The sequence below is a fragment of the Ramularia collo-cygni genome (genome assembly GCF_900074925.1).
Source record: "Ramularia collo-cygni strain URUG2 genome assembly, contig: RCC_scaffold01, whole genome shotgun sequence".
NCBI lineage: Eukaryota > Fungi > Ascomycota > Dothideomycetes > Mycosphaerellales > Mycosphaerellaceae > Ramularia > Ramularia collo-cygni.
Window position 1 is genome coordinate 2847529 of NW_019716255.1, and position 26248 is coordinate 2873776.

The 26248-nt window shown below is 50.7% G+C and overlaps 8 protein-coding genes; 3 read left to right on the forward strand and 5 right to left on the reverse strand.

The window, feature by feature from the left end:
- Window positions 1–250: 250 nt before the first annotated feature.
- RCC_12283 (uncharacterized protein) lies at window positions 251–2830 on the forward strand (the record flags this gene model as incomplete). The annotated part of the gene is made up of 1 exon (XM_023766181.1): window positions 251–2830. One exon carries the CDS (start codon window positions 251–253, stop codon window positions 2828–2830), a length of 2580 nt encoding a protein of 859 aa, XP_023621949.1.
- A 3351-nt stretch (window positions 2831–6181) lies between these two features.
- Window positions 6182–7242, reverse strand: RCC_00960 (uncharacterized protein; the record flags this gene model as incomplete). XM_023766182.1 has 3 exons in its annotated part: window positions 6182–6752; window positions 6821–7080; window positions 7132–7242. 3 exons carry the CDS (start codon window positions 7240–7242, stop codon window positions 6182–6184), a joined length of 942 nt encoding a protein of 313 aa, XP_023621950.1.
- Window positions 7243–9233: 1991 nt separating this feature from the next.
- Window positions 9234–10313, reverse strand: RCC_00961 (uncharacterized protein; the record flags this gene model as incomplete). XM_023766183.1 has 2 exons in its annotated part: window positions 9234–10241; window positions 10293–10313. 2 exons carry the CDS (start codon window positions 10311–10313, stop codon window positions 9234–9236), a joined length of 1029 nt encoding a protein of 342 aa, XP_023621951.1.
- Window positions 10314–11017: 704 nt separating this feature from the next.
- RCC_00962 (related to choline dehydrogenase) lies at window positions 11018–13260 on the reverse strand (the record flags this gene model as incomplete). XM_023766184.1 has 7 exons in its annotated part: window positions 11018–11085; window positions 11135–11268; window positions 11317–11920; window positions 11975–12310; window positions 12369–12777; window positions 12839–13005; window positions 13056–13260. 7 exons carry the CDS (start codon window positions 13258–13260, stop codon window positions 11018–11020), a joined length of 1923 nt encoding a protein of 640 aa, XP_023621952.1.
- A 1658-nt stretch (window positions 13261–14918) lies between these two features.
- RCC_00963 (related to mitotic spindle biogenesis protein Spc19) lies at window positions 14919–15494 on the reverse strand (the record flags this gene model as incomplete). XM_023766185.1 has 2 exons in its annotated part: window positions 14919–15284; window positions 15351–15494. 2 exons carry the CDS (start codon window positions 15492–15494, stop codon window positions 14919–14921), a joined length of 510 nt encoding a protein of 169 aa, XP_023621953.1.
- Window positions 15495–15917: 423 nt separating this feature from the next.
- Window positions 15918–17973, forward strand: RCC_00964 (uncharacterized protein; the record flags this gene model as incomplete). XM_023766186.1 has 5 exons in its annotated part: window positions 15918–16136; window positions 16328–16454; window positions 16508–16707; window positions 16772–16951; window positions 17062–17973. The coding sequence occupies 5 exons, from the start codon at window positions 15918–15920 to the stop codon at window positions 17971–17973; spliced, it is 1638 nt and encodes a 545-aa protein (XP_023621954.1).
- Window positions 17974–18747: 774 nt separating this feature from the next.
- On the reverse strand, window positions 18748–20170 carry RCC_00965 (related to GEL1 protein; the record flags this gene model as incomplete). XM_023766187.1 has 2 exons in its annotated part: window positions 18748–19661; window positions 19714–20170. The coding sequence occupies 2 exons, from the start codon at window positions 20168–20170 to the stop codon at window positions 18748–18750; spliced, it is 1371 nt and encodes a 456-aa protein (XP_023621955.1).
- A 1386-nt stretch (window positions 20171–21556) lies between these two features.
- On the forward strand, window positions 21557–23030 carry RCC_00966 (probable adenosylmethionine-8-amino-7-oxononanoate aminotransferase; the record flags this gene model as incomplete). XM_023766188.1 has 2 exons in its annotated part: window positions 21557–22276; window positions 22332–23030. 2 exons carry the CDS (start codon window positions 21557–21559, stop codon window positions 23028–23030), a joined length of 1419 nt encoding a protein of 472 aa, XP_023621956.1.
- Between the last annotated feature and the right edge of the window lie 3218 nt (window positions 23031–26248).

A 26248-nucleotide genomic window follows, 5' to 3' on the forward strand; every position in this document is an offset into this window, starting at 1 on the left:
GTCTCCCGTGATCTGGACGCCTCTCTCTTCCTCTTCCCAACACAACAACTTGGCCAGCTTTTTATTTCCCCACGCTACCGTCTCGCGTAGAGAAATACATTGCCGTTCATGTCGTACTGTAATCTTTGAACAAAACGCGCGCACCCGCCGACAGCACGCCAGCACCAGCACACCCCACTTCCACCACCCAACGCGTCCATCGACGGACTGTTTGTTCCTCTTACCTTCACCAGACACAGCTGCACTCTCGATGGCAACTGTGGAGACGTCAATGACGCGTGAATCTTCCGCCGAATCCAACATTCTCCTCCTCAACAACAACAACGACATGACCATGGACGTGGATCTGGAGGTACCCGCGTCGACACCACCAACCAGCATTTCCGATAGCCGGAGCATGGAAGACACCAAATGTGGCGACGATGTCGCCTTACAGACCTCCGGCGGACGGCCAAAGCGCGTCCGATCGGGAGTAACAAACTACAATCTGAAAGCGCTCTCCGAGGCACAGCTGCCCATTAGCAACGTGGGCAAGAGCAAGGCCAGCAATGCCCATCGTAATGCTTCGGGACTGTCGGGTCGGACGCTAGTAAACCGTGTCGAGGTCAACGAGGAGGATGAGGAAGAGCCATTCGTGGCCAATATCAACAAGGCGCTCAACGCGGACTGGGAATTACCTGCTGGATCAGCAAAGGGGAAGGCAGGTGGCAAGGGCAAGTCACCCGCGCATGCTCAGCGACGGCCGAGTGTCAAGGATCGAGTCAAGTCCGGCGTCCTCGAAGCCGGCAAGAAGGCAGCGGGCAAGGCCGGCAATCTGCGTACCGTGCTAGGGAAGCGAGGCCGTGACATGATGGAGTCGGGGAAGCGAGCGTTGGGAATGGCCGAGGAGGAACAGGCTCCAAGTCCAGCTAAAAGCAAACTGCTCAAGGAGCTCGACTTGGGCAAGGGAGGGATTCTGGATGAAATGGATCTGGATGTGGACGTGCCAGTTGTCCCTCTCCCACYTCGCCCAACCAAGCGTGTCAAGCTCACATGTACTTCTGCACCACTGCAAGAACTCGCTCAACCTACTGGACCTCACCAAAAGACGTCCGACGGTGGACGAGTGAAGAAATGGCAGACCGAAGGCCTCTACGTCGGCCAGGAAGCCAGCTTTGACCCCGCCCGGAAGGCATCTAAGAAGCTTCAGAAGAAGTCACTTGCCTCGACGACAGAGGAGAAGGCCGCTAAGTCGTCCAAGCTGAACTTCACGCTGCCCATGTTTGACTACCTCTCAAAAGATCGTTCCTTCACCATCCCATTCGATGTGTTCGCACCCTCCCTCACCAAAGGCTCAGAACGCCCCAAAGACTGGCACAAGGTCAACCGCAACCGTCTCGTAGGCGAAGCGAAAGAACTTTGGGAAAAGTCGGAAAATCTCCCTACCTCCGCCTGTGTCTGCAAGCCTCCTGTCGATGGAGAAAGTGGATGCGATTATGACTGTCTCAACCGCGTCATGCAATACGAGTGTAACGACAAGAACTGCAACCTCGATCCTGCAATGTGCAACAACCGAGCCTTCGCCCAGCTGGCCGCCCGAACCAAGAAAGGCGGTGCCTTCGACGTCGGAGTGGAAGTTGTAAAGACTCATCAACGAGGCTTCGGCGTTCGAGCCGCGAGGTCTTTCGCTCCCGGACAAATCATCATGGAGTACACGGGAGAGATCATCTCCGAGGGTGAATGCCAACGTCGCATGCGAGAGGACTACAAGGATAAAGAATGCTATTACCTCATGGAGCTCGAGCGGAACTTGGTGATTGATGGGACGAAAGGTAGCATGGCTCGCTTCATCAACCATTCATGTGAGCCGAACTGCGAGGTCAGAATGGTCAAGGTCAATGGAACCCCAAGAATGGGCGTCTTCGCGGGTAGCGAGACTGGAATCATGAGTGGAGAGGAGTTGACTTATGATTACAATTTCGACAACTTCGGCGAGCAGGCGCAGAAGTGTTACTGTGGAATGCAGAAGTGCCGCGGGACCTTGTCGAGAAGGCTGAATGCGAATGAGTTGAAAAAGCAGAGAGTGCTTGATGAGGCGCGGAGAAAGGTGCTTGCGGAGGAGGCTGCCAGAAAACAGAAGGAAGAAGCGAAGAAAGCAGAGGTTGAAAAGGGCAGAGGAAGTGGGTGGAGAGGATGGCTTGCCGTGGATGATCCGGAAACCAAGGCACGACTCAAGGCTGAAAAGGCCGCCAAAGAGGAGGCAGAGAAGAACTCCACACGCGCTGCGAGGCTGGCGAAACGCAGGGGAAGCGTGGGTGCTGCTGTCGTTGAGAAGCCTGTTAAGGCTGAGCCGAAGAGAAGGAAGACGGTGAATGGTCCCAACAGCATCACTGTCGCTGCGACCCGCAAGAGCGAGGAGGCTCCCGTGAAGAGATCTTCTTCTCAGAGAAGAACCTCCACTGGTTCGAGGTTTACAGAGGATCTTGAAAACGGCGACCGTCCGACTTCGAAGCGAAGCATCGTTTCGAAGAAGACGACTGTTACAGTACCTATCATCGACGAGAATGCGAGCAGTGCCGATGATGAGATTACTGTCAGCCCGCCGGTCGAACCTACCGCACCAAAACCACGGCTCACGATCGAGGCGGTTGCGGTCGGAGTTGCAGAAGAGGACGACGATGAGGATGTTGCGATGGAGGATCTCGTTGCTCCCGTCGAAGCACCGAAGAGGAGCAGCTCGATCCGGGAAAGGATCGGAAAGGTCGTTGCAAAGACGACAGGGAAGCGTCCGGCTAGTGGAAGTGGCAGTGGCGGGTTGAGGCAGAGCACATTGAATTTCGGGAGGAAATGAATGAGCTGAGGTGGGTTTTGAGAGGGAGTGGGATTGCGGACATTCAACACTCCAGATATCTTTGCGTGTTTGCTGTAATGTTGTGGGTGCGTTTGGCGGCATTGTTACAGTCCGATGGGGAAGGTTATGGGAGCGATGGCAGGTTTAAACAAGCGTTATTGCTGGCTTGCTGAGATATTATTTCCGCCGGCTATATCTACAATCACAGGCGAGATATCTTTGAAGGGGTGCGGTGTTTAATGAAATCATTGACTTCAACAATAGAACCGTCGTGCAACAGCGCATCAACTTCCCACGCCGAATGGACGACGCGGCTAACATACAGTTTCTTGTCTAGTTTCATCTGCCGTGGGTCAAGGCGGAATTCTAGGCTAGTTAGAGTCGACGGTGAGACGCAGGTTCACACAAGTCGTAATCAAAAGATTGACATTCAGCTGAAGTTTTTCAGGTTCAGGGATCAGGCCAATCACGGTGTCCGCGCTAGGGGATTTGAACGTGAGTGAAATGAACGAGCGGTTCGTTTACACACGCTGAAATYCAATTTACTTTCCCTTGGTTGGCTTTCTTCCGGTCTCCTTCTATCGCTCTCAAAGAGCCCCACTCAGCTCAAAGCGGCCCCCCTCCGTCCATGCAGTCACGGAAGGCCCAAGCAACGAAGAGTAGCCGCCTGCAAAGTGATTTGATAAACACGATGCCTGCTAGCATCTCCAAATTTGGAACAAACGATCGAGAAGCCATGCGCGCTTCAAGACTCTTCCGCAAGCTTCCGCCGGAAGTTTGAGTCATTATGTATATGTTTGCGTATGGCGGCGAACTCGATCAAGGTGAATCTTAAACGCAAGGCTGCAGTAGATGGAAGTACTTTGAAGGTATGCCCAGTACCTCATGGAATAAAAAAAGACTGCTTTTGCACCCAGAGTGTGTTTGACGCGATCATCGGCATCTCCAAAACTAGTTCAGCGAAACTTTCCATTTTCTCATGCGTTCAAAGCGAATACGTTTCGAACGCTTCGACATCATCCGGGAGCTTATACACCGTCTACCACACATCATGAGGATCGTTATTGCAATTGCATAGTGGTGGGAGAATATTCATCATCCCTTTCGACTAACGGTCACTCTTCACGACCTAGACCTGGACCTTTGTATCAAAGACATACATGTCATCGCGGAGAGAGCTATTATATGATCGCCTCGCCGTAGGGACTTCTACGACTGCATCATTGGCCACTTTTAGACCTTCGCACGCTAAACTGGCTCGAGTCATTTGACGTGTCTGTCGAAGATGAATTGGCGGGTAACCATTCAATCTTCAACCTATGTTGTGAGAGCAACAAGGCGGTCGATCTTGGTGAACATGGCTCGCGAGTAGATGGAGTAAGCGATGAAACAAAGTAGATAGAGAAGCCTGTCTTGATATAGTCTTACGCTCTTGAGTAGATGGAATCTCCGCATTCCCAGAGTCGTTCATCCGATGAACGGAGGACACAGCAAGATCAATTGAGAAAGTTCACGAAGTACAGTTTGTTAATCCAGAGCTATCAGAATCCAGAATTCATTGACCATGCTCAGGATTGGATGGTAGAAGATGATGAATCCGAACCCGTACCCAACACCTTGAGTTAAACGCAATGTTTCAAGACTCGTGGCGAAAGAGCCCGCGACAAGGCTAAACAGTAACAGTGGTGTTCCAGTGACTGAGATGTACGGAGAATTCCTGAATTCTGATTGTTGGTGGTAGTACCCCTGAAAGACTCCGCAGGACAAGGGAAATCCTCCCCAGAGAAGGGCTTCGAATACGAATGCTGCTAAGAGCAGCCGCCATGCAGCTTTACCGCTATCATATGAAGAAAGGGATAGGGTGGTGTCTGGTTCTGGTTCGCTCTCCAGCTGAGGATGGGTTGGTTAGTGTGATGCCCAGCTCGACGGCATCCGTGGTCAACGAATCCTCGCGCCATACTTTCGATTTCAACAGCAAGAACTAGTAAGTATATCGATTGTATGTTCCACAAGAGGTTACTCCTCGCGTCCTCAATAACCGAGGTCCATGAGTATTCCATCCAATTGTCTTCCACAATGTCTTTGAGATGTTTTCAGCCATTTAGCGTGGCGTAGCTCCTTACACAAGGTTAAAACAGGGCTGGTCTGGAGATACTGCCAAGGAATCAGCTGCCGAGAAGATTGTGCAGCGACAGCCGTTCAGCTAGTTGTCTGGAATACAATGCGAAGATTTTGCGGTGTGGCTACGTACTTTGCGGTTAGCCCGAGTAATTTTCGATGCTCGCAGCCCGGCGCAACTGTGATAAAGTTATCACAATTGAAGCATGAGCAAGACCCAGATTTTGACTTTCTGCAGTGGTATTGATCGCCCACACCCGTTTGAACTCTGATTTCTTCCTTCTTCTTAATGAGATGGGGCAGAGCTGTGTTTGATTCTACCACGAGGTATCTTGAAGAAAGTCTCATAGGTCAAGTCTGTGCCGAAGGATGCGAACGTCACCTCGCAGCACATTGGCTTGCAGGTGACGCGTAACAAGTTTGTGATGCCAGCGCAACGCGTCGCCAACAGCTAGCGATTCAAAATGTCCATCAAGATATGCCAATACATGCTTCTGTGATAGGATGAGTGCGAGTCTGACGTCGATGCGGCACCATTTATTAATAGCGGCYCTGTGAAGGTATCACAGTAAACACTCCCAATCGTATTGCCCAGTCTTCTCTGGCGTGATACTCGGACAGGAAGTATTGTGCGCCAGCAGTATCCACTTTTGAAGTAGGGTAAGAAACAAGAGTTTCCGAAGGATGGCTCCAACTAGCCGAACCTTGGCAACCTTTTGGGCGGGATCGTCTATCATATCGTTCAACAGCCCCCGAACCTACATGCGGACACATGTTGGCCCGGCTGACGAGCTGCTTACATGCTGATTGTCGCATCCAATTGGTTGTATGCAGGCGCTGCGTGGGCTGCGCGTGCAGATGCATGCATCAACGAACGGCACCATGCCCGGAACCAATGTAATGCGACCCTCTTGTCTGCCATGAATGTTGTATAACCACGCGAAGAGAGTTGTGCAAAGTCGGAGCTGAACTGGTCACAGTCTTCATTCGTCGCGATCCATTCCCGTGCGTTCGTGCACGGGATGTTACGTCCCATCAGACCGTTGCATTCCTTGCGAGGACAGAGGCGGAACATTGTGTTCCATCTATGAAGCCAAGTCTTCGAGACAGACTCAACGCCTGCTCTAGCTGTAGGTATGTCTTTGCCTGTAATGCTGTGAGAGAATTTATCCTCGCCTCCAGGATCAGGATATCGTAGGCTCCCATTAATTCAATGTGTATCGATATTTCCAGTCACTGGAGAACAATCCCATCGATCAAGCTAGGTGCCCATCGATTCGTATCATTGCCATTCCTGCCCACTTCGTCTATTGCCTCAAGGACGACCGCTCGGCTCAATACGGGTCCCATTTCCTCATGTCCAGCTATCTCTCTTAGCCGCTCACACACTTTGGCAATGTCGAGCGTACCTGAGAGATAAAGAGGGTGCTTCTGAAAGAGATTCCACAGTGCAGTCGCAGGAAGCGATTCGTCGTCGCTGCCCAGCGTATTCTTGAACGGAGTTTTGATCGGCGGTTGGCCGGTTGCAGTAGCAGAGCGACGTCGACTCGTGACAGACGTGATCCGTGGTTGAAACGATGACTGCTGCTTGGCCAGCCGATGCAGTGGACAACTGGACTTGTATGCTGAGGACGGCGAGGCAAATTTTGCCCGAAACGACTCATTTTCCGATTGTGCAAGACTTAGCATTGACCGGAAGCGCTCGTTATCTGACMGCAACGAAGAGACGGTGGCTTCAAGTTGACCGACTTTCATCTCCAAGTCTCGAACGTGTCTTTCTTTGCGTTCGCGAAATGCACGCTGGCTGTTGCACAGATGAGTTAGTCCCATCGTCGCTTTGTTTAAACTTCTGAACATTTCGACCCGACTCACGCTGCTCGATTCTGTGCTTTACGCCGCGCCTGCGCAGGAGAGAGACTGTCTCTTTCTGCACTGCTACTTCTTCTGTTTGAGCTCTCCTCCAAGTCCACATTACAGCCACTGCTGATAGAATCGCCTGGTAGCCAGGGGTATTGATGCGGCTGAGGAGAATAAGATGTGGGCATTGCAGCCAGGAAGCCATCCTGGGGAGTAGCAGGGTGATTTGTGCGATTGACAGATTCAGGATTGAAGCCGTGAGGTTCAATAGATGTCTGTATATGTCAGATTGTGGAACGGCTCTTTTCACTGTGGAAGGGGCGTACTGGAACGGCGTTGCTACTGGGCTCGCCGAATCCGAAGTTGACATCAACGCCCATGTAATGATAAGCCTGATGAAGTGTGCCGCCAAAGTAATCGTACTCCGAGGACTCCATGGTAATGCTCGATATGGGTGCCTTGTCTATACCGTTAAGGGATAATCTGAACAGGGTTTATTGATCAGAGAGTGGGAGTAACAGGTTGCGATGAGACTGGAGATGGCAATGAAACGTGGGATCAGGTAGAGCATATAAGGAAATAATCCAGCGTTRCATGCTACCAAATCCGCTTAGTCTGTGACACAATCCATCAAGAATGGAAGGGCCCGAGGAAGATCATCCTACCAACATAACTGGTGGAAAGGCACATGGCTGTGCAGCATGCTTGCAGATCACAAGCTGTAAGATGTATCGAGAGGAGCTCAGAACGGAAAGCGTTGATCCAGCCAGCCCTAAGTTCAGCGCATGTGGCATTGCGAAGATCAACAAGCGAAGTGTGACTTTGGAAGTAGTGGCGGATGAAGTTCCAAGTGGCCGAGGCCGTGCATGCGCGAAGGATTTAGCGTGACCACGAGGGTTGAACATCTCGGCGACGGCGGCAGTCATCATCTACCCCTGTAGCTGGATCCACGGCAATTTGATGACTTTGCTGGCGGCGTTTGAGAGCCATCCCCGTGCGCTCTCCAACGCCTGCGATGTCGAGTGAGACGATGTAATTGATGCCAACAGGCAAAGTCCGACATGGTGTACCAAAACGGCACCTGCAATTGACGTTGGGTCGTCTCTTCGTACGGCGGATTGACTGGTGGTTCACTGAGGCTCATCGCTTTTGCAGACTCGAAACGAATTGAYAGGCGCACGGTGATTGAAGTTGCGATCTCGCAACACGATTTGCGAGGGCGAAACACTCGGACGGAAAGAGCGCTCGCAGAGTGAACTTTCTGTCTCCAAATTTGGCGGCCAGAGACGAACGTGGAAGCATGAGGATGCATGGAAGGTCGTCAGAGAAGCCTTCACGGTAAGCGAATGTCTTGCTACTTGCTGCACGTCAGCCTACAGGGCTGTGAGACTTATAGGGCTGGCTGCAGCAGTATCCGGGACTTCTGTCGCTGGGTCCCGAAGAACCGGTGTGCGTGACTGTGAGATGCACGCGGATCGTGCGGGAAAGACGGTGCTCCGCGCAATGCACATGGTGTTGACGCTGCATTTGTCACGTCTCACGCTGCCATGCTTACCCTCGATCGGAGGGTGTGAGTTGTAAGAATATATCGGCAAAATGATGTGACGGTCCTGGAGCCTCGTTGATACAGCTGGGGGTCTCAAGAATGCGAGACAGCATCTTGTTGCGCAATCTCTGGAGGCCGACATGTGCGGCCCTGGAGATACGAAGTCCAACTTTCAATCTCACCGTGTGGCAGAATGACGCTGCTACCTTCCTTGTGCGGAGACGTGGTCTCGTCGATGTCGGGAGTTCCTTTGATGAAGGCGGACATACAGTGAAGCCTAGCATTGAAGCCGGCAGTACCATGATCGAGGGAGATCAGCGCTTCTCTGCTCACCGAGCGAAGCAGGCAACCAAACGCCACCATCGGCACCGATCAGGCGAGATCATGCAATGTAGTCAGACCGTCCTGCAGCCAAGAGCATCACATCTCGCTTATTGAAGTGCATCCGATTACTCTGGTCGTAATTATATCGCACGCTGCTTTTTGATGTCCAGTCACAGCGTCTCCTTGTATCGTAAGTCATATACAGTGACCAAATGTCCACTTTTGCTAACGCGAGAATCAACTCGCTGCCAACGCACGAGCGCCAAAATGCTCTAGGGGACTCTGAACTACTTCCAATGCAAATAGACCCCGTGGGCCCGTATGTTGGGCATGCGAGCAACGACAGTGATCGGCGATGCTGGCACGTGTAGCCTGATGCATTCATGTCCGTGTGATTCATGTCGTGACCACTACGATCGGCTCCAAGTCGGGACCAAGCCGTCATAGATCGTTGCTGCATGCTGCTCAGTTGATGGTCACGCAATGGTATTTTGAAGACTTTGCGCATCTCGCGACATCACAATGAGTGAATGAATCGAGTTGGTCTCCAACGGGGCTTCATTCCTTATTCCGGAGCTCCACAATTTGCCGTATGCCGGTCATACCGACCCAGACAGMCTCTTCCGTCCTGATGGTTCGACTACCCTGGCCAGGTACCAGGTTGACCCAGTAATCGAAGACCTCTTCGGCCTTGCTCACGCCTGCCGCTTGCAGTTCCTCGTCGGCGCTGAGTGCCGCTTCTAGTCCGGCCACACCCCCAAAGACCACAATGAGATGGTTCCAAGTAGGCTCTACGCGCGTGGTACTGCTAGGATCTAAAAGATTGTGGAGTGATACGCCTCGCTCGCTTGTCCCAATGCTGATGTCGTAGCCGCCGTCATACGGACATTCTGTGAATATTGATCCAAGGGAATGTGCTTGTCTTACTTGATATCCCCAGTAGTAACCTGCATGTTCGCGAGGGACCTCTGGCGATATCGCCGTTCCTGGCAATGTCTCCACGTACGAAGTTGGGCTGTTCGCATCAAGCTGAAGTGTCACTCGAGTGTTGGCGTCGATGCTTTCTGGAATAGTGACTCTAGCGCCAATTCCACAATCCACAAAGGTTCCGGATCCTCTTGCAGGCCCAGTAGTGATACCCTCGCGATATTGACACCATTCCTCGCTTCGAAGATGATGAGGCATATCCAGACTTGGCAACGCGCCTGCCGTCCTCAGATCGGGGTGCATAGGAAACAAAGCCTTTCTCAGGTTCGGCGGAGTTTCCAGATAGGTCAGAACATGGTAAAGGAAGAAGTTTGGGTCCGCGAAAGCTGTATATCCTCCATGTTCTGGTGCACGGACCTCGGCTTGGCCATCATCAAACACGACTATCTCGTCCACGCAGAACACGGCAAAGGCCCGGGCAATTTGTCCCGCAAGACTGGTCTTCTGATCGTGAGTGACAGCATTCGCTATTATGCTGCCTGGCAGAGCGATACTCAAGGTGTGGCTTCGTCCTCGCGTGGGCTGGAAAACCGCGGATGGTTTCGAAGTGTCAGGAGCATCTGCATCCGTCTTTCTTTTCTAGAAATTTGTCAACAAGTGTAGTTTTGTCAGGTTATGTGATGATAGTACTTTGGATTTATGAGGCGCCATGATGTCGATTGATGTTTGGTAAAGCTTTTGACGAGCGCAAAAATAATTCCAAGCACTGCAACTACGCTAACGAACGCTAGTGGACATCCGGTTACCGAGCAGCAACTTCACCGCACAGTGACAACCTCCTGTCAACACCATATTGCACGGACACCGCTTCTACGATGTATTGGGATCTTTCAAAGCTGTTTTGAGGTCACTTGATGAGAACGATGGCTCGACCTGTGACACCGATGTTCAAAATGAGATACCACGCTGCGATTACATCTAGGCGCAGCTACATTACGAATCGAGGTGCAATGGACTGAAATCAGACCGAAGCCTTTTGTACACTGCTCTTGACTAGATCGGCCGAGAACCCTGCTGAGCTATGGACCGATACGCCACGCACTCCACTCCGAGGTATCGAGACGCTGTAYAGCTTTAACGCAGGCCTACATCCGCCCCGGAGACTATTGTCCTACTGCGATCAAGAAAAGAACCGTTGAAGACTCGTCAGACTGACCGATAGGTGTATTTGGACAAATTGTACAGTGGAAATATGTGCAAATCGAATGTCCTGAATTGCGCTTGTGATCTACTGGAACACTCTCAAGGCGATCGTAATGAGTCGCATTGAACCGACAGAGATCAAGGAGAGACCTCGTTGGTACCTTTTTTGTCGAGAGCTCTGGATCTGGAGCTCCTACAGTCCACAATATTCTCTACTGGTTATCGTTCTTAATATCTTGTGCAATCTTTTCAGCCAAAGCGTAAACGGTTGACATCGGATCTGGAACTTGGTCAGCACGGTCTCGCATATCTTGGAACACCATACGTACGCCCTGGTGGCAGCAAGTTGAAGGCACTGGCATCCACGACCCGGAGGTTCTTGACACCAATAACTCTCGCCTTTGGGTCTACAACGGCCGTGGGGTCGTTGGCTCTGCCCATCTTACATGTGCACGATGCGTGCCTGTATGTTGTCAGCAGAGACCTTTCCAGACCACAACACACTACTCACCAGACAGTCATCAAAGTATCACGGTAGTTCTGGAGAATCTGCTCGTCGGTGGCAGTGTTGGATCCAGGGAAGAACTCCGGGCCAACAACACCCTTCTGCATGGCAGCAGAATGGAAAGCTTGACGGGCGCGCTTGAAAGCGATGATTGCAACCTCTTGGTCCGTGGGGTCTGCGAGCCAGTTGGGGTTGATGTCGGGCAGCACGTTGGTGTCCGCAGATGTAATCTTGACAGTGCCTCTCGACAGCGGCTTCACAAGAGTGGAAAGGATTGTGCCGAATTGCTTTCCAGAACCTTTCTCAGGCTGAGTCAGGAGAAGGTCGGCAAAGTCACCAACGTAACCTGCTCCGCTGATGTACTCCAGCTCCGGCCAGTCGGCAGGGAACTGAGCAAGAGCGATCTTAGCCCTGGTAGAGAGCTGGGCGTAGTCAGAAAAGGGGAGCTTCTCCCAGCCCAAGAAGTCAGACACAGGGTTGGTAAGAGGTCCGGACTGGTTTCCGAAGTATTCAACACCCTTCTCCGCGAGATATGTAGGCTCATTGGCCAATTTGGTGAAGGTCTCCATGGCCATCYGGTAGGTTGGGCCAGCGAAAACATGGTCCCACACTAATTTACTGTCAGCGATGAACGAATTGTTTAAAGGCTTGATCGATATCTTACTGTTCTGGCCCACATTTGGGTTCTCCTTGATGATCGGGATGCCCAAAGGCTTGAGCTGGTCGGCTGGGCCAATTCCCGAAACCATGAGAAGCTGAGGGCTCTGGAAAGCACCAGCCGAGACGATCACTTCCTTACGGGCGCTGAGGACGAAAGGAAGAAGGCCAGCTGCAGCGACCTGAACACCCGTGGCTCTCTTGTTGGAGTCAAACAAGATCTTCTTGGCCATTGACAAGCTGAAGACCTTGAGGTTGGTCCGGCCCTGGGCGATAGCTGCATTGAGGAAGGTCTCTTGAGAGGATCCACGTCTCTGAGACTCTGGAACAATGGTCGAGGCACCTGCAGTGGAGCGTTAGTCAGGGTACTGACACGTATTCATTGCGGGATTGACGCTCACAGTAGGCCGTGCCATCAAGGACACCGTCTTCAAAGCCGGCTTGCTTGGGAAGTCCGATAGCGTTCAAGCCAGCCTCCATATAGCTTGAAAAGGGCTGGGCGAAGTTGGCATAGCTGACTTGTCCTGGACCTCCGGTTGCACTGTAGCTGCCGGRGTTGTAGTCTGCGGTGGCGTTTGCGGCGCGCTTGGGGCCAGGGGCCGTGAAGTGCATGCTCTTCTTGAAGTAMGGAAGCAAGTTGTCGAAGGTGTAGCTCTGGTCACCAATATCGTTCGCCCACTTCTGGTACGATCCGCGAGTACCTCGCTGGTAGATCATGAAGTTACGAGCGCTGGTGCCACCAAGGCAGCGCCCACGGGCATAGTGGACTCGTCGGTTAGACGCACCGGTTTGTGGCTGAGTGATAAAGTTCTGACATTCATCGACAATCAGTATGAGAAGCAAGGCAGGGTTTTGCAGCGCGGCAACATACCCAGTCGACGATCGGGTTGTTGTCAAGAGGACTAGATCCGCAGAAGACGACATCACCTGCCGGTGTCGAGGAAAAAAGAGGATTCTCCAGCTCGTAAAAATCACCAGCCTCTATGAGCGCTACTGTGACTTTTGGATCCTCTGAGAGACGATAGGCAAGAGGGAGTCCTACAGCGGAGTGTCAGATGTTGCTAAAAGACTGAAGTCGATATACACACCAGCAGTTCCGGCCCCGACCACCACGTAGTCGAATGTCTGGTTCTGGCCCAACGTTCCACCAAGCGCTCCCAGTGCAGTGTTCAGGCCCAAGGTCCCAGTGAGCGAGCCCACAACATCGCCATCGCTCTGTCGCTCCTGAATAGGGTTTGCTGAGGTCAAGGCCGCAAGGCCTGCCGTCAAGGCGAGTTTCAGAGTTGCATGCATTGCTACACAATGGATGAGATGTCGCAGAAATTGTCAACAGCCCTGAATGCAAGGAAGATATAGAAGGCCGGGTGGAACATTGGCCGTACGATCTACCATCCGACACGTGCCAAACTTTGCACACAGCTCGTTGCCTCGGGATCTTCTTTGCGTTTAAGCTCTTGCTTCGACGTACATACTCCGAACTACTGTCGCTCTGCGATACAAGGTACATCGTAATGGGTACACGAAGCAATCGGTATTTACGTTTGGGCAGTCTTGCCGTCAAWTTGTCTCTTCAATTCAGCAAGACAGGAAACTCGAAGCATCGTCACTTGAAATCGAAATGACYGTTGCAACAAAATGTCGGATCATCATTAAGCCTCTTATGAACATGCACTCGTACACAAGTAAGATTCATCAAGCTTTCTCTAGGCAGTCTGAAAGGGCAGGAATCGGCGTACCGGCAAGCCACTACTGGCAGCATCAGATGATCGACCGGCTAGCTTCCTCAGCCCAGCTGGAATCTCTCATGATTCAAGCGATATTATTGGCTCGACCAATGTTGGAGAGAAACATTTGCCGAAAGCGTTGCTGAAAGGGGCATTTGCTGGGAAGTCTAAACTGCCAGTAATGGGGGATTTTGAGGGGAAACACCCGCAGATCAGCTTGATTCGGGTCTCGATCGACAAGTCAAAAGGAGAGTCCCGCAGAACAACGTACGAGCAAGCCATTCGCGATTCTCTTCACTCCGTTGCTGTCTTGCAGACTCTGAGCGCAAGAGATCTGGCCGTTCGAATTTAAAACCTTGATGGTTGATAGACGCACTTAGCGAAGCTTTATGGCGTTGGCAGAGCTGCTGATATGTCATCGATGAGACCACACACCAGCACTGTCGGGATGTTTCTCAGCCGCGTGCCGAGAAGCACTGCCAATGGAAAGGGCTCTGCTGTCGTCGGGAGTACGAAGTATTGTGGCAAGAGTGACATAGTGGGGTCGCCCAAGGTCAACGGATGCTCCTGATGAGTCTTTGTGTTGTTGTAGAGCTCTTTCATAAGCAAGCTCTGATTATGTACTTATATTGTGTTTCAAGTCCATCATTCTTGTAATAGTTGTGCCGATAGAGATCGCAAAGGTCAGTACGAGACCGCAGTCGAGAACTGCATTACCGGCGGCGAGGCAGCTCAAATACAGCGGGCCAAGGCTCAATGCTACCGCACCCGAGACAGTTGAGCAACTCGTAGAGGGTCGCCAACTTGCTACGAGTGACGTGGGCTACTAGCCGATAAAGTATAGAGGGATGAGACGCTTGTCGCACTTGCATGCCGATCTGGTTTGCCACAAGTTGGTCAATTTGCGACCGCCAAGGAGAGGAGCATTGAGGAGACAAGTAGTGACCGCCAGGCAAGCAGACTGTCAAGCTCAACAAGCTTTGGGCGCTCGGCAGTTTTCTCATCAATCCATGGATCTGCTAGTTGGCGACAGCGGCGTTGCTAGTCCAAGGTTGCCTCGACGCACCACCTGCAACCTCCACGGCGAGAGATGATATTGTGCCTTCGATCCCGAAGAATGCTTACCCAGCTCTGGATGTCAAGTGGTGCAATGTTGCCAAAGCAGACGCATAGCGGGTGTCATACACATTTCATGGCGAGCGAGCAAGCAGGTTCCGGAATCGCATCTCACTGCGCGGCCATACTCTTTCGAAGCTGCCTTTGTCTCTGGTTCGCCTGCAGTTCTAGTCTGCCGACGGCATAGCTCAACCGCTCCTYCTTCTGTCGCAACTGCTGCATCCTCAGCTCCTCCATGCTGCCTCCACCCGCACCTCCCCTGGCAGGACTTTTGGTTTCCCGGCTTCGACTGCGTTCAGGATGTGACAGACGTCCCTCTTGGAGGTCTGCTTTGGCAATGAGAGACTTCTCGCGCCGCTCCAGTTTGTCTAGATATGTCTCGACGCGGGTGAGCAGGGCGGTGACTTCGGGCTGGATTTCGGATAGGAGTGTTGACTGGGCTGTGATGAGATCGTGCTCCGAGACCAGTTCAAAGTGCTGATGGCTGCCGTTAGTATACCGGCGCTGGAAAGAAGGCACATCGTGGACCTGGATAAGCTATACCCGAGTGGTTTGCAGCACTTTCGCGAGACGCGGATAATCGCTCACTCCCGAGTCGAGGATACTGATGCTGGATTCGAGCAGCTGCATGCCCGATCGCAGTGAGCTCACGCAGCCCTGGAGAGCATTTTGGGTGCTGGGATCCATTTGGTGGATACAGTATTGTGAGGTGTCAACGCGTCAACAAATGCCCTGTGGTGGACGTGACATGGATGCGGGGCCAATGCTTCGGCCCACGCATCCGACGGCACCTTAATTTTTCCCAGTACGACATGGAAGTTGGAACTACCTACCTACCGTACATGGACGTCGTGTCTCCAACATCGACCTGCCCTTCTTGCAGAGCCTCTTGCGAGCGTGGTTTGGTGTCGCTTCGGAGCTCTGCGTGCTGCATAACCGGCTCTGCGGTTGTTTTTCAACAAAACATTCGTCGTGACAGCCTCACTCAACACGGACCGTGAGCGCGCTGTCAGCGATCCATGCTAATTCTTGGTGGGTCCGCCCTCGCTGTTACCAACGACGTCAATCAGCAAGAACACCACATGACAGTCATCCGCTGTCTCGCCAATCATGCCTTCCGATAGAGATCTTGAGCTTGCTGCGCAGCAGCTGGAGAAGTTCCGTCTCGATGGTGAAGTCTACCATAAGACCCAGGCCGACGTGCTCGAAAAGTATGCCGCTCTCATGGAGGAYTTCAGACGACTGAAGTCAGACTACGAGGAAGAGAGAGACTCCCGCGAGAGGTACAAGCAGCTCGCCAAAGGGCAAGAGCGCAACCCGTTCGTTCTGGTAAGTAAATCAAGTCGAGGAAGATGTGCGCAAAGGTTCCGGAGATTCCCTCGGGACACCTGCCAGCCGTCTTCAACCAAAGAGTAGACTAGGTGCATGTCATTTGCACCGAGCTACCTACATGCGTCTGCTTTTCCCTTTTACTTTATGTCTTACAATCCACGTATGCTAACTTCTTCCGCCCCGCCTAGGTGCTAGTAGATGGCGACGGCATGGTGTTTGACGATGATCTTGTCGGCAATGGAGCAGAGGGTGGGAGCCTTGCTGCTCAGCGATTGAACGACACGATCGCAAACAGCTTGCGCACTCGCGGACTTGGTACATGGTTTCCCAGTGCACCTTGGAGCAGCACATACTGACCCGGTTCTCAGACCACTGCCGCGTAATGGTTCGAATTTACGCAAACCTTGCCGGTCTATCAAAGGCGGCCGCAAAGGCGAAGTTGTGTGGCTTCGACAAACGCGCACTCGCCCCTTTCGTTGCCAGCTTCAATCGGTCAAACGATCTCTTCGACTTTGTAGATGCAGGAGAGCTCAAAGAGAACGCCGATTTCAAGATACGTGCCAWGTTCGTAAGTTAGCATCCAATTCCTGGTACCTTTCCACAGATGAGGCAAGACATTAACCAGAATCCAGCGCCAATTCGCAGACAATGCACAATGCAAACACATTTACTTCGCCGCATGTCACGATGTCGGCTACATCTCCGAGCTCACGCCATTCATCAACAACAGGGATCGTATCACACTGATCCGCACTTATGCATTCCACCACGAGTTTTCAAAGCTCGGACTCAAGATTGAAGACCTACCTCACGTAAGTGTAGTGCCGACAGCTGGCAATGCTCTCATGCGGTTCAATGCTCCCGAATCGAGGGCACTCTAGCTTCAATGCGCGCTTGACCGGGTACTGATCGGACGATGCAGGTCTTCCGAAATACACCTCTATCAATGGATCAGCAGCCGCATCAATATCAACGATCAACCAATCCGCCGCCTCAGAATTTTTACTCTCACGCCTCCTCTACTTCAGCAGATCACAGCCCCGAGAAGATCTGCCACTTCTTCCCCAAGGGTCTCTGCAAGTACGGAAGTACATGCAAGAATCTGCACACTAAACCGCCGGGTACGACCAACGGCTCCCACTCGGCTTCGCCGTACGATGGGAAAGATTGGCGAAAGGACAGCAGGCCAAATGTGCCGACGTTTCCAAGCCAAGACAGCACTCGTAGCAACGGAAAGCAAGCTCCTGAATTTGAGGCTCTACTGCCCAAAGAGCGAGATAGCCCAAGAAACATGATTGCTATCAACAAGGACCAGCAACGTCTGGACTACTACATCCCAAGACCGTCTCCAGAAGACCACGCCGCATTTCTGAGCCGGGTAAGCCACATCAAACTCTGCAACAATTTCCATCTCAAAGGCGAATGTCCCAAAGGTGACGTCTGTGAATACGATCATCGACCTATCACGGAAGGTATACGCAATGATCTGAAGATTATCGCTCGCCAAATGCCATGCCCACGTCGCAGCGCATGCAGAATCYTAAGCTGTACGCACGGTCATATCTGCCAGAAGAAGGATTGCGGGGTTCGCGGCGGCAAGACATATTGCAAATTCCCAGCTCAAATGCACATCCTGGATCTGAATGTCGTCGACTTTGTCCCTGGAACTACCTCTTTATCCAAGGATGTCGGCGGTGACGAGAACAAAAGCATGAATGGCAGAAGCTATTCGCGGGAGGAGCAGCGTACCTTGGGAAGCGATGCTGGGTCCGAAAATGGCTCCTTTGCCGCAGAGCATCGAGACCGTACGGAGGACGCATCGTCAGCTGATTAGAAATCGCTGCTTATGCCCAATCTACAAGAATGGTCGACAATACCCGACCCAGATGTACAAGGCATTCTGGGAAGGTGATGGCCGTCGCTATACCAGTGACGGCTGCGACCGGGAGCGCAAGCGACATACTGACTTTCGCCTACCGCGTGACAGTGCTATTCCCGAGAGGAGAGGCGCATCTAATGCGTCAAGAAGTGTGGGGATAACTGCATCCGCGAGCACACAAAATCGTTTCAAGGACATGACAACGCAAGTGTATGACGAAGAGACGATGGCTTTGGAGCAGACATGCTACGCTGTAGCTTTGGGGAGTGACTTTTGGAGCTGTGGCATCAGACAACTATGAGCATCATATAACCATAAGGATGCACACAAACATTTCCGACATGGAACATGCAAATAACGCTCCTGTTTCTGTCTCGCTGATTTAGTCCTCGTGCTCTTCACCGCAATCCAGCACTTCTCCACATCAATAGTCTTTCTCAATAACCAAAGGTCCGCGTCCACTGTGGTCTGGCGAGAATTAATTCCTGAACGCACAATCGCCAGGCTGTTGGAGAAGACTTGAGGCGATCAGCATAGTGATCAGGCAGGCTAGCATTCAAGGCATTTAATGAGAACAATCGACAATTAGCAACAGAAAGGTGTAATGCGATCTATCTATGACGCTCAAAAGCTTTTGGACAAGGTTTGACAAGATAATTCAATTGCTGGAAATGCCGCGTGATAACTGTACAGCAAAGGTATCCAACTCCACGTTAAATTCACACCTCTCTACAAGGTCAAGGCAAAGCCAAGCGCGAGAGCAATAATCGACATGGCGGCGACTGGGCGCGATGCAGCGCCCTCCTCATCGTTGCCACTGTTTCCGGAGCTGCTGTTGCCAGAGTTKGCCTCAGTACCAGACTGGTCGGATCCGCTGACAGAGACGCCGTCGCTAAGGTCAGGCTCGGTCTCGGACTGTTGACCGATCCACTGGGAACCCTCGCCCTCGAGTCCGTCACCCTTACCGGCACCGTCGGTCATCATCTTGGCGGCGTTCTCGGGGATCTCAGGAAGCATGAGTGTGTCCACCTGCCATGCGTCGCTCTCGGCTGGGCATTCCATGACACCAGTCTGGGTGCGGGCACCACCGTCACCAGTAGGGTTGGCAGTTGCGGCGAATGCCTTCTTAAGAGCTTCGAAGTCGCGGTTGGGGACGACTTTGCCGTTCTCGATCTCGACAAGACCATAGCCGTTTGGCTCGATGGTGTACTCGTAAGCAAGACCTCCAGAGTAAACGCCAGTCATCTTGGTGGAGTATAGAGCAGCGACCTCGCCCCAGTTACGCTCGTTGGTGATGCAGCCGTACTCGCTGAGGAAGAGGGGAATGGTGTAGTTGCTGTACTTCTTGACCTTGGCGTCCCAGCCGGACTTCTCGAAGCTGCTTGGGTCACACCAGCTGTAGTCGTTCAAGGCGAAGAAGTCAGAGCGAGCCATCTCATCGTCTCCGCAGGCGAAGTAGGTCATCTGAGGGTAGRTGTTGGCGGAAACATCAGCGGCAGAGTAACCGACAGGAATGGTACGGTGGCCCTGGGCACGGATGTAGTTCTTCATGTCTCTGGTCACGGCCTTGACGTATGGTGCAGCGTTGGAGTTGTTCTTGGCATCGATGACCTCGTTTCCGCTGTAGAAGAAAGCAAGGTTGTCTGTTGAGGCATATCAGTATTGTACAGTATTAGATGGACTTAATTGTCTTACTGTAACCAGCAAAAGCATCGATTGTAGCGAAGACATTCTGAAGGTAGACATCGGTGTATGATCCGTGGAGTGATGCGAGGTTCTCACGGTTGAGAGAGTAGTCTGGGGTGTTGGCATCGAGACTCAGGTAGATGCCAGCATCGTCCAACATCTTCATTGCCTCGTCGTGGTTTTGGCTGTTGTCGATGGTGTAGATTCTGATGGTGTTGATACCCAACTCCTTGAAGCGGGCGACATCACGCGTGAATGCTGCCTTGTCCAACATAGGATCTGCGGCATCTGCGGCACCACCGGGCTGGTATGCTACTCCACGGACATAGAATCGCTCGTCACCGGCGTAGAAAGCATTGCCCTTAACAGTGATAGGAGGCAGCTTTCCGGACTGACGAGGGATGTTCTTCGCACTGACAAGGCCAGCCAGGGAGGCAAGCGCCGCAGCTGCGAACGAGAGCTTCATCGTAAATTCGTAKTCTTCTCTGATGTAAAGGTCTGATCCGAGCTGGTAAAGGGTTAAAGGAGAATATTGTCAAATTAATAAGAAATAACGAGTGTGGGTTTGACAACAGAGAATAAGGTAGGGTAGAGAAAACGCGACAAAGACTGAGATGTAGCATGGGAAACAAGGTCGACTTATTACGGGAATCCGATCGCCAAGTCCGCCTCTCCTGCCAATGCTCTTGGGGACGCTCTGGTGGCCTTGGAGCTTACGCGTGGATCTCATTGGCATGCGTTTTGCACGGAAATCCCAGGGTCAAACAAGGACGGTCCGCCTCCATATTTCCCACCGCTGCAAGTAGCAGACTGCATGGTGTGTGGTGATCGGTTGTCTTGCTAGGAGGAAATTCCTTCCATCCTCTGCTGGCTTGGTGTCCTCCGGTCGCTTCTTTGCCGCTCTGCCGCCACTTCGGCGGTCATCTTTCGACCGGTGATTATCGACCACTTGTTGCCACACACAGGTCAAGCTTTGAAAGACGTGCTCCGTCAGTCTCGTGTTTGCTTGGAGACTTGGTGTCTGTTCAAGGGACTGGTGGAAACTTGAAAGGACGACCGCGATCGCGAGCTTTGAGATCTTGGCATGGAAATTGGGTGGGACGGGATCCACTTGTACATTTTGCCGCCACTCTTTCGCCAAACATATCGCGTTCTCCTTTCACTATGTTTGATCTGTGGCATGGTTGTTACACCGTGAGATTATCCTCAAACTTCACGACGTCACTAGGTACAGGCACAGCCTCACTGGTATAGATTCACGGACATGGTATGAAACATGGGCCAGACTACTTGAACAATCCGTCATCTCCTGTATCGCGACGCGCCCTTGACTCCTTCGCAGAACAAGCTCAAGTCCTGCTTTACGCAGCGCTGGAAGATGTTACACCACCTCCATCAAGACGTCCCAGGATCGGCTACATACAGCACCATACCTACAGGGGCTTTCCCGACGTCTGCCCGGACTGGCCAATTCGTAGGTACTGTGCGAAAATGATGACTGTTAGCAGGACGAAAAATAGTAGGTGTCGACTCTAGCAGATGGTTCGTAGGCCCAAGATAGGCGACCGCGGCCAAGGTCCATCTATGTTAGGCATATCTTTCCCCACAAGGCTGTCGAGAACCATTGGCAGATACCAAACCCAACGCGGGGTCTGCGATCGCTTCCGGCTGTCGTATACGGGGCGCAAGATCAAATTCCCGGAGTAGAAGCCGTACGCGGGCCTCTCAGTGCTAAGATAAGTATTCTGCCTCTCGAGTCACAAACGTTAAGCAAAATTCCACTTCTTCGCTGCATCGAATTAGAACAACTCGTTGACCAGCCGAATCACTCGACGTTCAGACACTCTTGACCATGACACTCGAAGAGCTTCCGCATGAGGGCGGAAATGCTGCCCGGGTCACGACGGATCTCATCGTGGACAAGCAAGATGCCTCCTCTGTCCTCCACACCAAGCTCTCGTCCGCTCCACCCATGATTGTAAAAGCGCAGGGCAATTACCTTACCACATCCACCGGCGTGGAAATCTTTGATGCCACATGCGGCGCGGCAGTAGCATGTCTGGGCCACAACCAACCACGTGTTAAGAAAGCCATCCTGAACCAGCTCGACCAAGTGGCATACTGCTATTCACCATTCTTCACGACCTCTGCATCCGAAAACCTTGCCAAGATCCTTACAGATTCCACCCAGGGAGCCATGTCGAAAGTGTTCATTGTCAGTTCTGGAACCGAAGCTGTGGAGGCTGCGTTGAAGATGGCACGGCAGTATTTCACTGAGCTTCCGGAACCGCAGATGCAACGGACGAGGTTTATTGCTAGGCACCAGAGCTATCATGGCAACACGCTAGGTGCGCTATCCGTGGGAAGTCATAAGGCGCGGAAGGCGATCTACATGCCGTTGTTGGCGGACAACGTTTCACATGTCAGTCCATGCTATCCTTACAGAGGCCAAAAGAATGGGGAAAGCGATGCGGAGTACGTTGCTAGGCTTGCAGACGAATTGGAGGCCGAGTTCCAGGCCGTAGGTCCAGGTAACGTCTGCGGATTCATCGCCGAGACCATGTCAGGCATGGTGAGTATCCGTCGAACCTGCTGTCGATGGTAGACTATGCTAATTTCGGGTGAAGACTTTGGGCGCTGTGCCTGCAGTCCCAGGGTATCTGCAGGCCATGAAAGAGGTATGCGATCGGCACGGCGCTTTGCTAATCCTTGACGAAGTAATGACTGGAGCCGGTCGAACTGGCACATGGCATGCGTGGCAGCAGGAAGGGGTGGTGCCACATCTTCAGACGGTTGCCAAAGGACTAGGTGCCGGATTCGAWCCCATCGGAGCTTTGCTTGTCAACAAGTCGATTATTGATGTTSTCTCCAGCGGTTCAAACGGCTTCATCCACAGCCAGACATATCAAGGCCATCCTTTAGCATGCGCAGCTGCTTGCGAAGTACAAGCCATCGTCCGGGAGGAGAACCTCCTGGCCAATGWCCAGGAGCTCGGCGCGTACCTTGGCGAATTGCTCAAGCAACGTCTTGGAGATAAGACCTATGTTGGTGACATCCGCGGGCGAGGCTTGTTCTGGGGCATCGAGTTCGTCGCCGATAAAGCGACCAAGGCTCCATTTCCAGCTGGGAAGAAGGTCGCGCCAACCATGCACGCCATTGGCGTGAGTGAAGGATTTGGTGTATCATTGCTGCCAGGTGGAGGCGTGGCAGATGGTGCCAACGGCGATGTCATTGTGCTTGCCCCCGCATACAATGTGACGAGAGAGGAGATTGAACTGATCGTTGATCGCACGGTCAAGGTAGTTGAACATGTTCTTGGTCAGTAGGGAGTCCACGGACCGGGTTTCGAGAATCGAATCGAGCGCAAAACTCGGCCATGGCAAGAAGCGTGAGAAAAGTGGCGACTGATCATAATATACCCCAATACACCCTCGTGTTCTCTGTGCTTTCCTGTGGTCCTCCTCTGTTTGCAACTGAAATTTTGCCGTGCTGCTCGCAACATTCAAGGCGTCTCACCTTCTCTCACGACAATCGATACTGTTCGACGACAATTCATAGTCTCGACAGGATGTGTTGGTGTCGAGTCGTAGCCAGCTAGTTGCAAGCGTGGTCATCGATGTGTCTCGTGGAGATGCAGCAATCTTCAATTTTCCGGCGGAACAAGACGGCATTGCCACTGCTTTAGGCATATATTCATTTTGGCTCGAAAACCTTGTTGCTGCCTACTCCGCATACCACATGGCCGGGCTGTCCTTATTCTGAGGCAGAATCTGAAGGTGGGCCTATAGGGCCGGAAATGACGCGGCGGATCCCGCTTAGTGGCGCTACTACTAATTCTAATCTTTCCTACTATTCCTTATCCCTATTTATAATGTTATCGTTAACTATTAGTGTTGTTACTGTTAATTAACGAGTTAAGTCGATTAGTAGTGTTWTTACTAGCTTCTTATCTACTACCCTTAATTATTCTTATCGCCCTTAATTAATTAAGTAGTCCTTATACCTTATACGCTTTAGTCTACGGCCCCTTACTACCGCCGGAGCCGCCGCCTATACTAGAGCTACCGCTATCGATACCGCTATAGATTACTCTACGTATTAACTACTTAGCGGAGCGGTAAGGGGCGTATTAGATAATACCGGCTTTTAAGAGGGGGGTAGAATAGGCTATAAGGGCTTAATCCTTCGTACTTCCGTAAGTAGCTCTTTAACGGACGCCTTAAGTAATAGTATAGTTGCCTTATTATACGTATTAAGCTATATATAGATTACGAATCGCTTCGTGCTACTACCGGCTATAGTAAGTACCTTATTATCTATTAATTAGTAGAAGCGGTTACGTATAATTTATATTATTTCCTTTATCTTCGCGACCTAACGCGCCTTACTAGTATACTACTCTTCCTTATCGTTATAGCTATCTACTATAACGCGCGCGGTAGTAAAGTATAGCTCGAAGCCGCTCTTAATCTATACTACTATCTAATTAGCGAAGTCCGCCGCTATAAGTATCTCGAATACGATATAGTTATACTAAAGATAGCGGTAGAGTAACTCGTACTTACGGTAAAAGACATAATCGTAGATATTAATAGAAGTGCTATTACTGTAGTTACCGTCGCGTATATCTATCTTACCGAGCTACATTTGCTCTACGACTATATATTAAGCTAGATACGGTAGCTACTTTATCTACGGATACTTAGCTATTAAAGGATAAGGTTTATTACGAAAGTTATAGGCGTTCTAATCCGCTCTACGATTAAGAGTAGTAGTTACTCGTATAACGTATAAGGTAATACTAGCAAGCGACTAGTAGCTTATTTTCTGCTTAATACTAGGCCCTCTTTTAAGAAGGAGGTAAAAGTTCTTAAGGTTGCTAGTTATCTTTATCTATAGTAGTAGTAGTAAGTATATTCGATAGTAGGTAGCCTATAGCTTACGGTCCTTCCGTATACGTACGTTAATATAGTCTATCTTTATAGTTCCCTTCGGTAGGGCCCTTATTACCTTATTAAGTAAGTCCGTAAGGCTAGCTTTAGTTTAGTAGTACTTTAATACGCTTAGAAGATAGTCTAGCGTACGTATATATTACCGGCCCTTAAAGTACTCGGTAAGAGCCTTCTTATAATAGAACTAGTAAAGTAGATAAGTTAGTTTAAGCTTACTATCCTCTAAGTCGCGAAAGGCTGTATTAATAGCTAATTGCTTAGCTCCGGAGTCGTTAGTAATAAAGTAGCGAGGTTCCTAATAGCCTCTATACTATCGTTTAATTTGCCGTAGTAATTCGCCTATTATAATGCCGTACTCGCGTAGTAATATCTAGTATACGTGAACTCGAAAAGTGTTAGTATTATCGCGGACTATTAAGCTAAAAAGCTTCTACTCTAGACGATTAGTCTTATAAGTTAAATCTATTACTATAACATAGCTATATTTTTTTAGTAGCTAGAGGCCCGCGTTACTAGTAAATACTACCGACTCGGAGGGGTTCCCGTTATTAGATTTCTTAATTTATAGGTGTTTAGTATTATAATCGTCTAAGAAGCTAGTATTAGTTTATACTAAGTATACCGCACTTTAAATTAAGGGCTTAACTTTAAGTATAGCAATTTTTAAACTTTACCGAAAACTTACTTTTTTTATACTAATCTATTATAGTAATTACCTGCTTTCGTATACTATCGATAGTACCGCTAATACGCTAGTCTAGATTAGCCTTTAAGTAACTACGTATAGAGTTAAGGACGAATTAGAGGTTAAACTTCGCTTCGCTAGCTGCTAATAATAACCTCGTACCGTCTATAGTTATATTACGCTCCTTCTTACTAGTAATAGTTTATCTAGTTTCCGCCGTGCTACGGCCGCTACTTACTTCCTTACTAGTAAGCTTTCGTAGGAAGGTATTAACCTTACGATAGTTAGCATCCTTAAAAGAGTAGTTATAAGGGATCTAAGAGCGCTTCTTAGTATTAATACGCTTAATAGTCTAGTAAGTTAGCCGTACGAGCTTCCGCCGCTCTCTATAATTAAACTGCTCCTTAATACTAACTCGAACTCTATCTTTATTATTATCCTTATAGCCTACGTAGTAGTATATCTATACGATTACCGCCTTATAGAACCTTCGTAGCTTAGACGATGTATTCCGCTAGCTCTCGAGCGGCGCTTCCTTATATTATTCGCCCTCGTAGCGCTTACTAAATCGATAGCGAAAGGGAAACTTACGCTTAAAGAAGCCCCTACGCGCCTTACTAGTACTATCCTTCTTAAGGAAGCGGTAGCTATTACGAATCTAGCTATTATCGCTTAATAGCTAGTATAGTTAGTGCTACTTAAGAGTTATAATAAGTAGCTCCTCTTACTTACCGAGAGCACTACCGTAGTATAGTAATAACCGCTAGGCCTCTATATCCGGTAGTAATTCGAGCACTTTTAATACCTTTATATCCTTCGCCTTAAATAAAGCGAACGTATTAGAAAGTACAGTTATAGAATAGCTATACATCTAACATAACAGAGAGCTAAGTAGCTACAAGGTTAT